Source organism: Astatotilapia calliptera, chromosome 18 (genome assembly GCF_964374335.1).
Source record: "Astatotilapia calliptera chromosome 18, fAstCal68.1, whole genome shotgun sequence".
Lineage (NCBI taxonomy): Eukaryota > Metazoa > Chordata > Actinopteri > Cichliformes > Cichlidae > Astatotilapia > Astatotilapia calliptera.
The window spans coordinates 1936038-1949034 of NC_137439.1; the positions used below are offsets into that span (position 1 = coordinate 1936038).

Consider the following 12997-nt stretch of genomic DNA (forward strand, 5'->3'; position numbering starts at 1 on the left):
TCAGTCAAAGATTTTCTTTCACGTCTACGTGTAATTTAACACCCCTGCATGCACATGAAACATCACAGAGGAGCGAGCGGCGGCCCTCACCGCTGTGACCTCTGTTATGCAACAGCAGGACCTCGTGAAGCTGCTGGCAGGAAGCGCCGCTGCGTTTCCAAGAGGCTTAATTGTTGTGCTGCAGCAGCAGAACCTGGAGCCCGTGGAAAACCAACAGCCGCTAAAATTAGCCCCGCACATCGACCGCATTGATCCGCCAGCCCTACTTCTGCGGCTCCGCTCGCCAGAAAGCTGCTGACAACGAGGCTTAATTACTCCCAAAAGACACAAAACTGGTTTAACAAATGCAGCGACACAGAGAGGGCAGAGGTTATGATTTCATCTATCAGAGAGCGATCGACGATACACCATCAAATCCATAACAACAACCAAAACCAATCAGACGCCCAATACGTCAATCGATTTATTGACCGATCAGGTTTCCAAGCTGATGTTTGACCCCGATGAACTTACACCACTGACATAACATCAGTCCTTCATATAAATATCATTAACACAGCTGAGCCCACCTGGAGTTTATAAAATTACACAATTAGTATTTTTAATTTTTCTCTCAGAGACTTTTACAGTTGATGATTTTACCTGATGACATCTTTTCCACACGACCCCAAACTTATCATCGCAGTCTGTATATAAAAGATGGACGGCCTCAAACTGACCATTTTCACCATCTTGACCTTCAGTCAATGACATGGTAGCCCCGCCCTGAATGTCCCGTTTTAGTCCTTTTAACTTTAATGGTCCTTCATCTCCAACACGAGCACCAACACGAGGACACAAAACTGGAGCCTGAAACCATGAACTCATCAGCGGAGTCTTAACCAAGGTCAGAGGTCAGAGGAGTCTCCCCCTGCTGGTTTATTACAGAGAATCTATGTCCTGCTTTCAGTAAATGAGGCACGTGTGTCACTTTAGTCTTCAGTGTACCAGCGAAGCCACACAGATCAAACAACCCCCCCCCCCACTCGAGCCCCCCACTCGAGCCCCTCGTTAAAAGTGTAGCTGCAGTTTTTTCTTAGCTCACTGCATCCATAACATGGATCTGAATGTCCGCTGGTGGGAGGAGCCACAGACGCTTTGGACCGAATCGGTGATGAAGCCATAACGTAGCGACGGTGTGACCACAGACCACCACTTAAAGATGGGAGCTTGAAATGTGCAGCAGATGAATCCCCAACCAAAACACGTGGATCACACCATTGCTCATGTATTCGGTCGTAAACAAGACGAGCAGCTGGAGAGTGTTTAAGTATGGATTTAAATGTGATGGCAGGGTGATGTGGCTGTCACACGTGGACAGAGTCCATCGATTCTCCGTGTAGTAACTCGATCTGACCGACCGCAGGTCTCATTCACACACACTCCTGCTACAACACTGTACAAACTGCTCTGCATGTCACCACAACCACCATCACCAAAACAGCCAGTTCTCCAATGTGACCTTGAACTCACCACAGCAAACAGGAGTTTTGAGCAGCAGCAGGTTTTAGTCTGTTTCATATAAAGACTCCGACACTGAGTCTCCTGAAACCTGACTGTAGTTTTTAGTCTCAGCTGATTTTACTGAAACTCTACAAACATCAGCACTTGTTGATCTGACTCTGTGCTACAATCTGTGTGTCCTTTAGAAATCAATCAGTGGTTAAAGGGGAACAACCTCCATCCATTCACCCGCCCACCGTCGGCTGCTCGTTTCTGTGGAACAGCCTTTAGCTCCCACTCTCCTTTCTAACAAAGCGATCTTTTACTTCTTTAAACGTACGGCGCTCAATCGACAAAGTTTTAGTTCCCGCAGTGGAAAAAGTAAAAATCTCTGAACAGGTCACATGATATCGCTACCTTGCTGTAAGCGAAGGGCACCCAGGAGATCTCCTTCCTGGCGCTCTTGAGGACTTTGGCCGTACTCTTGGTCGGGCTTTTCTTCACGCTGTCCCGCAGGTTGAGGAACCGACTGCGAGCTCGACAGGACGCCGGCACGGTGCAGGCGGTGAAGGTCGACAGCGACGCCTGGACCTGCGGGTGATTGAACGACTGTTGCTGCTGCTGTCGGTGGAGCTCGATGGCGTGCTGCCTCTGCAGAGGGTGCAGGTGGGCGATGGACTCTTGTAAGCTGGCGTTGACCCGCGGCAGCTTCTTCTCGCCGTTCACAGCTTTAGACAGGAAGTCCTGCTGCAGGTAATGAGTGGTCATCTTCCCAAACGGAGGAGGAGGAGCTGGGGGAGGAGGATAAAGAGTAAATGAAAGATGCTTCCTTCGAGTCCAGAATGTCCAACGCCTACGACGAGACGGCGATACTTCCAAACTCTGCCGTGTTACTCCACCTCCGGCACCACAGCGCAGTAACACTCCCTCTCTTCTCTCCCGGCTCACCCCTCCCTGCCGGCTGCTCTTTCTCTGTGACACCCTCCCTCTCGTCTTCTCTCGTTCTCCTGCCAATTAATCGGCTCCAGCGAGCGAGGCACATGTCAGCGCGAGGGGGGGTGACGGGCAGCTCCACTCGCTGCATGAATAATCGATGCTGCCCCCGGATTCAGACACAGCGGCGTGCGTGTCAGCAGCGAGGGGGGAGTGCGACGAGGACTCCCGGTTAGCGGCAGGCGGGCAGGAAGCCGCTTTAAGCCTCTGCTGTAGAGAAAAACCCGACGATCCTCACAGGCTGCTGCGTCTCCACAGAGCTCCACCTGAAGCTGGAGGTGAAAAACATGCAGGCCTTCTCTCTTTTCACTTAAATAAAATCTGCACCGTGACAGCAGCGTGGACGCTCCTGGTGGATATATACTCCATCAGACCTCCACGGCCTGGTTACAGGTGCAGCTCTGCAGGAACGTCGCTCTGACACTGTGTTTTCCTCCAAGTGAGGTGATAAATTATTCACATTTAGCAAAATATTGTTGAAACTGCCCACAGATTATGTTGGAAACACTTTTAAAAATGCCAAACTGTCCCAAAGCTACATAAACAAAAGATCTTGGCTCAGAAATCATAAATGCAGATTTTGTTTCCTGGGATTTCCTGAGTGTGCATGAGGAGAACGAGCTGCAGCAGATAGAGACGTTTAACACTGAAATCTCACACTTATACCTGCACATCATATACTCTGACATTTCCACACCAACATCCAAAAACTGCGTTTCACTGAAAATAATCAAGTCTGTACCAAAACTCAAAGCTATGAACGCACTTCCTGTTGTGGCAGATGGTTCATTATATGGACTCAGAGCATTCAGGCTCGTTGTGAACAGACAAATTAATTATACGACAGAATAACCATCGCACAGGAGGCGGCGTGGGGTTCATTGGACGGAGGTTTGATTTCGTAAATGGATGTAAAAAAGCCGAGCGGCCAGAGCCAACAGTGTGTTCTCCCCACAGTCCCCGAACGCCTCCCGATGGAGAGACACCTCGACTTTCTACTGGTGTAAATCTGCTCATACGACGCCGTCATGGAGGCTGAGCCAAATGATTCACAAACAGCAGAAAGTCGACGCACCGAGTGTGTCACAGTAAACAAACACATCAGGGCTCATCTCTCTGCTCCTTCATCACCCAGCGTTTACAGCCACATCACGACTCCACGGTGAGGGCCGAGGAGAAGCACCAAGGATCTGCTGGAGATTAGGATTAAACTGCTGCTGTGTGTCTGCAGCTCCACCTACAGGCCACTCACGTCAGCACACGGCTGCACTGTAAACAAACCAGCGATTCACAAATACCAACAGCTTTTCAATGGCACTGCTTGTTCTACACAACATGGGTGGTTTTAGTCATGTAAAGGAGCTGTGGAGGATTAACCTAAGTAGTCTTCCTCCTTCCTCGTTAATGTGCAAATTTATGCAGCAGGAGCTCTGAAGTCTGCTGCAGGGAAAGTGGTTTATACAGACTAAAGCTTCTCTCGCCGTCCGTTCTCCAACACTAAAGAAAATATTAATCTCAGGTGTGAGAACACAACACCCGGCCTCCAAAATAAAAGTCTGGCTGAAGGTGTGAACAGTGCAAACATCTTTATCCACATCACAGAAACCGAAAGTGGCCCCATTTTAGAGCTGGGCGATATAAGATTTTTTCATATTGGGCGACCGTGGCTCAGGGGGTTGGGAATCGCATCTGTAACCGGAAGGTCGCCGGTTCGATGTGTTGTGTCCTTGGGCAAGACACTTTACCCTACTTGCCTACTGGTGGTGGCCAGAGGGGCCGATGGCGCGATATGGCAGCCTCGCTTCTGTCAGTCTGCCCCAGGGCAGCTGTGGCTAAAACCGTAGTTTGCCTCCACCAGTGTGTGAATGTGAGAGTGAATGAATAGTGGTATTGTAAAGCGCTTTGGTTACCTTGAAAAGCGCTATATAAATCCAATCCATTATTATTATTATTATATCACGATATGTTTTTTTCATTTCAGGCGATAACGATATCTATCACGATATCAGCCAAATAACTATATTTGTAAGATTTAAATGTGCCGTTGCTCACAAGTAAAATGTGAAATAATCAGCAGCTTGTTTTTATTTAAATATTTATTTCCCATAATAAGTTCAACAGGGTAGATGTACTTAAGGAACATGAGACTTTTTCAGATAGATAAAGGCAAATATTGCAAACTACACAAAGGCAGCCGCTAAAGCGTTTAAGTTTCAAAATAGAACAAACGAAACAGACTAAGTTGTCAATTCCACTTAGAAACAAAATATTAATTCTAAAAATAAATCTTAGTTTGTTTTACAGAAGAACAGACAAAACTGACTAACTTTTGTCAATATCAAATAAACTGAGAACTAAAAGGAAATTCTCAATCTGTCCTTGTTGTATAGCTGAGCTTTTCAAACAGTTTTAACAGTTACTTTAGTCTGACAAAAGCCAAATGACGAATTAGCGCTTCCAGTCAGAGACTGAGCTGCACCGCTTTATTGTATTTCCAGACTTGCGTTCGGCACATTTACAGTGCAGCTGCTCTGTTTTTGTCAGACTTGAAATAGCAGAAATACCTTCACACTACGGAACTTCTGTGGCTCTTCCACTCGACAATCTCTCCGGCGTTGGAACCATCATCTGTTTTATCTTCGGTAACCTTCGGTCACGCTCTCAGTTGATTTTTCTCTAGTCGGCACGCTCATTTCCTCCATTACCCGGGCGGCACGGCGGCTGGCTGCTTGCCAAACAAATACGTGCGGCGCCAGTGTTCTGGGAATCCATCCTACCTGGCAAACCATCCTACGCGTTGTTTCTGCGCACAACACGAAATTCAGTGGCAAATTGTCCTACCTTTGTGAATATTAGCTAGAAAAATACTCTGACCGGTAAAATTAACTGCCAAACCAACCTACCTTTGTGAATGTTACCTACAAGCATACTTTAACGGGTAAAATGAAGTGGAAAACCATTCTGGCTGTATGCATATGAGCAACAAGCATACTCTGATGGGCAAAGTTGGGTGGCAAACCGTCATACCTACTTAAATTGATGCTGGAATTGCTCTGTGACAGCAGAAATGTGCATAAACTACTTACAGTAGCATGTTTTGCCAAAGTAGGATGGTTTGTCAGAACACCGGCTTGGGACTTGTGCTGTATGTAATAAGTCACGTGACGTGACGCTGTGGCTGTGATTGGTTCGGCTCTGCGTTACTTAATTTGGATTGGCTGGGTTTTTTTTGTTTTTTTAAGAGGACAAGAGAGATGAGGCCTATCGCAATAGTTAAATTTTTCTATCGAGAAAAAGTTATTTCGCAACACATATCGTTCTATCGCCCAGCTCTACCTCATTTCACAGGAAACTGCAGGAACACAGCAGGTTATCAGCAGAACCGTGGAGGCCTTTTACGACCAGCTTTAGGAATGATCCATTTGATTTTGTGCTTTTACAAAACGACATCATCTGCATATAGCGATAGTTTCCGGCCTGTTTGTGTTACTCCATAACAGCAGCAGCCAGAGGATGTGAGATATTTCTGTCACGATTTCTGCTGTTTGCTTTTCTTTATAAAAACTAAGAGAGAAAAAATCCACAGATTTGTGTTCAGTGAGTTAAAACAGATTCACGGACTTAACTACAGGTGGGTCAATCGTGCTTACTGAAATTCCAGAAAATTACTTCAGAACGAAATCATTTCAATTCTGTTCAGGTTGGTTCAGTTTGAGAATCAGAGAATCCCAACACCACCACAATCCCCCGTTAGCAAATATTTGGCAACGACTGAGAAGAACCCCGTTTTATGGGTGATTGCAGCGTTATCACTGAAGTAGCTGACCCCATGTTGTTAGGGTTTACCTTCAACTAGGGGTGGGCGATGGAAACGATAGAAACCATATAAATTTGGCCAACGATAGAGATTTTGACTATACCGCTCTATCGCGATAGCGCATGTTGATGATGTCATCAAATTGCGCCTGTTTTGATCGAAAGCATCGCAGCGGCTAAAACCATTATCATCTGCAAATTATGGCGATTGACAGTCACAGCAAAGAGATGAAGCACTTTTAAAATAAGGGGAAAGCGAAAAACTGCGCTTCCTCCACTTCCGTAACATTGATTCATTAATGCTGAATTCTCTCGCAGCTGCTCTGTTCCCATGTTGTTGCAGTATATTAATAACTAACCTCGTATTGTGGATGAATGATCTCAGTTGTTCCCCTGACTGAAGTTTGCCCGGTGTACAGCATCCTGCTATGCGATTTCATTTGTCCCAAACCACCAGAATCCCTCACGTTAACTTCTAATGAGTGGAAAAAAGTTGGCGTTCATCCTCCAGCTTCACTGTGCTAAAGTTATGCTAACATAGCTGTGTCGCTAGCAATCACGTAGCACAACATGTTTAGGTGGAAACTAGCGAGCGTACTTCCTGTTAACTTCTAACTCCGTTAAATTGAATAAATTCTGTTTTCATGGACGTTAAACTTAATTGTTACACCTGCTAAAGCAGCAACGCTGATCGTTTTATTACAGATGAAAGAATTGTGTTGACATGAGTCACACCTGACGGGACAGGAAACAGATTACAGCCATGAATCAGAGCTCCGAGTCACGTCTGGACTGCTCTGCCCGAACACTAAACAACCCACGAGGGAACAGAGGAGTAGAACTACCAACCCACCCAGGAGAGTCACTTTGGATCTGACAGTAAAATCTTCCATTTAACAGTTCAACTGTCAGAATGAAAGATGAAAGATTTGGACTTCGGTGATGTCTGGATGTAATTAGAGTAACTTTGACATGAACACAGACCTTCATCAGGTTCGCCTGCCAAACAAAGTAACGTCTGCTGCTCGGGGTAAATTAAACCGTGCATTTCAACAGCCCCGCACCAAACACAGCACTTCAGTCATCACGTCACATTATTACTCTTTCCTCACACTGTGCTCATGTACAACAGTCATTAATGGTGCTTTTAGCTCTGTTTGCCTGCTGGGTGTCATATCTCTCTCTGAAGAAAAGCAGCTAATGATCGTCTGACAGCTGCAATCTCACGATGACTCACAAACTATAAACAATCAAACTTTCCCATCATCAGCTCCAGTCCTCATCTCACCTCCTGCGTGGCCTCTGATCCAGGAGTCGTCACAATCAGCTCTGAAACTACAAAACTACCCGAGGTTTGATTCCAGCTGTGAGCTCGCTCGTCGGCGTGATTGTTGGGCTGTGACGTTCGTGTCAACAGCTGGATTATCACCACTCGTATTATTTTCCATGAAAATGTTGTCCGCTGACTTCATTTACCTAATTATAACTAAACTCAGACGTCCATCTGTAAGTGGTTTATCTCAGTCTACCATTTCCACAACTTTATGTCACCAACCTCATGACAACATTTCAGCCAATCAGCATTCGGACTACGCACCGATGATGTGCTGCTCGCCCCCTGAAGGACCACACCTGTGCATTTCACATCATTCCTTTCTGTGTGTAGTCGAAGAACAATGCTAACCCACAATGACCACAAGTCTGACTTCAGACTCATGTTAACATGTTTAAGAGTTGAATCCTGCCAGGACCTCCTGATGTGACGATGAGAACAGCAGGAACGATGAAGCAGACACTGATGAGATATTTGGGTCACAGGTGAATCGGCCTGTGGACAGAGCCCACAGTGGCAAACATTTCACCCACTGCTCAGCGTTTTACTGGAAAATAAAAGGATGACTTCCAGTCTCTTTCTCACAGTGAGGATTACAGAGTAATATTAACGATGCTACGTTGTCAGGTGTCGTAGGAACGGCATCAGAGATGGAAAAGTTGGATCAGTGCGTCCCTGGGAAGTCCAGCGTGTTCCCGTTTGTAACAGAGTCTGATCCTCCACCCGGAGGCAGCACGAATAAACTGAACAACAACATATGATCCGACTCGGGAGGCGTGAAAGCACCTGAGGGGAATTATCGCCTCTTTAGCTGCTAAACGATCCTCAGCTGGTTCGTTGCCACCGAAAACGCCTTCCACGTCGTCCAGGCGTCGCGTCATAGCCCGCTGTAACCATGACGCCACCCGTTACAACCTCGCTGTGATAACAATACAGCTGCAGACGAGCATGTATGTTAACGTATGAGTGTGTGTGTGTGTCAGTAAACGGGGGGAGGTGGTCGGGTAGCGCTGTGTGTCAGGAGCCTAGAGGTTGCTAGGCAACGCCAGGGAAGGCATGTGCTACTGCAGGGGTTCCTCACATCTGCCCAGAACATGATGCTGCTGTTTATGCAGGTAAACCTGTTCAGCGTAGCCACACAGAGGCAGAGAGCGGGTCAGGGAAACCTGCACAGGTACGACACCAACACGGACCCCCGAGACTCCGAGCGCCACCTCGTCCTCGCCGTCAGATTCAAAGCACAGCTCTGGAACATTCACACATTGAGACGACACGTTAATGTAAAAACCCGCTCACGGCCGCTGCAGCCTTATCAACAAATCACCTCAGTGACACACACACGCGCTGCCGCATGTTCTTTATCACGACGTAAATCTGCTGGATGCGGATCGAGGGCGTTTCTGGACCAGATGTGAGCGTTTGTGCGCGAGCCGACACATGACGCAGCAGCAGCAGATCTCCTGTTGCAACTTTTACACATCAGCCAGCAGCGTCACGCAGCAGACGGCCCGATCAATACGTTCACCACACACACACACACGGGGGAGTGCATGACCGTATGAACACACGTGCTAGGAAATGAGTCACGCTGCACGCTGCAGCACCTCCCCCTACCTCCTAACCTTTGGGAGGATTTATTTTCCTCATAGGTGGGAGGTGGAGGAGCTGGAGGAGGGGGGGGGGCGACCTACCAGTAGGCGCCGGTGGAGCCGCTTGGTTCTCCTCAGGGTGCCCATGATGCGGCGGCCCATCTTTTTGGCGTACCACACAGAGTTGAGCATGTTGATGCCGCCACTGCTGCTGCGCTGAAGGTGGTGTGTCGCCTCCTCTGCGCCTCCTCGCTCCTGCTGCAGGCTGCGGGGTGGCAGAGGTGGTGCTGGCTGGAGAACAGACGATGGGAGGGGGCTTCACTCCACCTTGGGTCCCCCCCCCCCCACCCCACCTCCTCGTCTTCTTCCTCTCAGACACAAACAGGGAGGCTGCAGAGGAGCCGACGGAGGTGACCGGGAGATGAGCCGAACCGCGGTCGTCCTCTTCCTGTCAGCGGGGATAAACGCTCATCATGGCGCGGGGGTGACGGGGGGAGAAAGCGCGGAGCCTCTGGGGGGGGATTAACGTGGCGACGGGGTGAGAGAGCATCGCTCGGCAGCCGGTCGGCGAGCCTCCGTCTGTGTGGAGCAGACAGCAACAGCAGACTGCAGGGCTGACGAGAGGACGAGCGAGAGAGAGAGCGTGTGCGTGTGTGTGCGTGTGTGTGCGCGCGTGCGTGCGTGTGTGCGTGCGTTTAAAGAGAGCGCAGGCAGGGAGGAAGTTGGTCCTCTGATCTCTTCTCTCTGCAGTCTGGAAACCTCACACAGTCTTCCTCCTCCTCCTCCTCCCTCTCAGCGGGGTTGGTCCAGCTGACCTTTGTCCTACTTCAGACTCCGAAAATGAGTCAGCAGGGAAGACTCCGAGTTTTCCCGGTGTGGAGATCACAGGAGTGGCGGTCACGACAGCACAGTGAGTTCATTTAGAGCAATGGTGGCAAACATGTGGTGCTGGGGCCAGAAACAGGCCACCCAGGGTCCAAATCCGGCCCACAGGAACATCAGAGATCAATGGACGTCTGCACGTCTCAAGGAGACCACTTTTTATTTCTGTAGCGCAGCATTGATATAATTTTGATAAATCTAGAATACAACATTTTTCTTTAGTCATTTAAATGTTATAGATTAAAAACTATGATTTATAACACGCAGCTGTAACCTGCACTCATCATTTGTTTTTAAATGGCTATTATTCTGCAATTTTCACTTCATTACGTGATTTTGTACATTTTCCTTTTAAGGTCATAAACCTGAGAACAGAAGTACAGATGAATCCAAGTCTGTCACATGATGAAGCAAAGTGTCCGTTTCATTAACATGCACCGTCAGCATCAGAGTCACATCACTCTACGTCAGCTCTTCGTTCTTTACTGCCTGCTAAAAAAATATATCCGTATGTAAGTGGTGCTAGTCTGAAGGCTGGGCCAAAATGTCAGTCTGGTTTTATCCACCTGCTCGCCTGCTTCCTTTTGTCCAAACGAAATAAATGTTTTCTTATTAAAGTATGGTGCATATACTGCATTTAAAACTGTCAAACAGCTTTAATTTGTATAATTTTTACTAGATTGATATCAAGAATCTAAAGTTGTGGTCATATTCTTAATAAAACAAGACTTTCTGGTGAATCATGTTTGTCTCAATTTTAGTCCTTTAAAGGTTTTCTGCTGTAAGCGCCATGTTGGGCCTGAGGTCACTGATGAAAACAGTGATTAAAAGCTTCTCTTACAGACACTAAACCTCTGACATGGTGTCCCACCAGGCTCTGCCCAGGACACGCCTTTCAAACAGTTACCTGATCCATAAGCCAGAGGAAACACACCTGTACGATGATGACACCCCGCTTTACGTAGCAGCTGATCCTGATGACCTGAGGCCACCGTGTCCTTTAAACCAGGCTGTGGATGAACCCCAAAGACCAAACTTCATTTTATACAAAGAGAAGAGAGCGATGAGTCAAAAGCTTCACATTTATTTGATCTTAAGATGAATTTAAGAGTAAATATGTTGAGTAGAAGTTCTGAGGTCAAGACTCTGAGTTGTACCGAGGTTTGGATTTTTCTTTGTTACTCAGTTTGTTGCACACTTTCACCGTTTCTCGATTACACGAAAACTAATGAACCAAAGTTCCTGAAAACTGAATCGGTACAAACGGGGCAAAAGGAGGAGCACGTTTGGTCCAGATGCAGAACATAGTGTTTAAGGGAAACATTGAAGCCTGTTTGCAGCAGAAACCTTAGTTTCAGGAGAGAAAACCTCAGTAAAACATGTTAGAAATGCATTTTTTTAAATAAATTAATAAATTATCTCACTGATGTGATGAAGAAGAAAACCTGGCACATAAACTTTAAACTCATGTAAGTTTCTGTCTGCTGTGAGATCGGCCACTCGTGTTTCTTCTTACAGTGTACGAACCTATCATAAATGCTTAAATGAACACGTTTTCCCCGCCATCCACGAGTTTCCCGCTCATGAAGACGTCCGCACCGACATTGAACGGTTTCCCTGAAACTTCATAAAGCTTTAAATAGAGCTGGCCCGTCCTCCCCGGACCGACGTGCAGCGGAGACGATGAAGGAGCCCTCGTTTCATGAGCTCTGCTGCTAAATATACTTGAGAGCAGCTGTAAATCTTTTTGTTGGGGACGAAGAGGAGGGCAGCTCTCCATTTTATCATCACCCCCTCACAGTGTTACTGAAAGCCTCACTAAATCGTTCCTTGTCCTTCCGTGCAGGTTCACCCCTCCTCCTCCTCCTTCTCCATTTTCCTGCCGTCTGGATTTTCTTTGTCGACATTCATCTCCTGTGTTGCCATGGCGCTGCTGAGGACAGCAAGTCGAGTGAGAGGTGGAGAAAACGAGATGAAAAAAAAAATGAAAGGGACAATAAACACAGGGGCGTACAGTACGTCCTCGCGGCCCTCGCCGTCTTTGTGGGATGTGACAGTCCATTTGCTGCGTTATCGCCGTGGAGGCGGTGGAGATAGCATCCACCTGCTGACGTCAGGCAGGGCGGCCGCTGCAGATCAAACGTTTAAGAAACAATGAAGAGCTGGATGAAGAGATTCCTCCAAAGAGTGTTGGAGGTGCTGAAGAGTCTGAGGCACAAACAGCTGCACGGATCAGGGCCAGAACCCCCCCACCTCTGTTCTTTATCTTTGGACAGTTGCAGGTAAAACATGTGAAAAACAAATCAGTGACATTCAGTAAAGCTGCGGGTCAGCGGGAATCGAACAGAGACCTGCTGCTGACTCATCGGCACGCCTGCCAACACAGGAAACTCCTGCAGTTTGCAAGACCCTCAAACTTCACTACAGATAAGTTGTGCACACAGCCAAGTTTGCGGTTTGGTCTACCGTTGCTCACGTTTCCTGCACTCTGCACATTTCACTCTCAGCTCCAGCTTCACCACCAAACGTACCACAGCAACCAGTGAGGAGTCGAGATGTGTGCGGCTCTTTGCATGTGCGACATGAAGACTTACAGATTCACAAGTGTGAGCTTGTAGAATGAATACCTGTTAATGCACACACTGAAAACAGAAACGTCTCCACGCTGAAGACGATGTTTAGTCCTTTTAAATCGACCTCGGGTTAGAGCTTGGTGCGGGTCGTTTGTGCAGGTGTGATTGAAAACAAACCGAACCGCAGTCAAAGCTACAGGTTTACAAACTCATCGACCGGATCAGAGCAGAGCAAACGACCCACAGGTGAGAAAACGGCCTGAGATCACTTGTGTGACTCAAAACATGCAGGACTTCATCTGCACTGAGTCAGTGAGACAGTCAGCTAT

The 12997-nt window shown here is 47.5% G+C and overlaps 1 protein-coding gene across 24 annotated transcripts in view; it reads right to left on the reverse strand.

The window, feature by feature from the left end:
• The window catches only part of dlg1b (discs large MAGUK scaffold protein 1b), a 101099-nt gene that overhangs the window by 19662 nt on the left and 68440 nt on the right, over positions 1-12997 (reverse strand). Inside the window, exon 1 of one of the 24 annotated variants that reach the window (XM_080292359.1) lies at positions 1900-2464. The exons of the other annotated variants lie outside the window; for them this stretch is intronic. Within the exon in view, the coding sequence (XP_080148485.1) occupies positions 1900-2250 (351 nt within the window). The 5' untranslated portion in view covers positions 2251-2464. Of the gene's footprint in view, positions 1-1899; positions 2465-12997 lie in introns of those variants that run through there. 24 annotated transcript variants of the gene reach the window in all.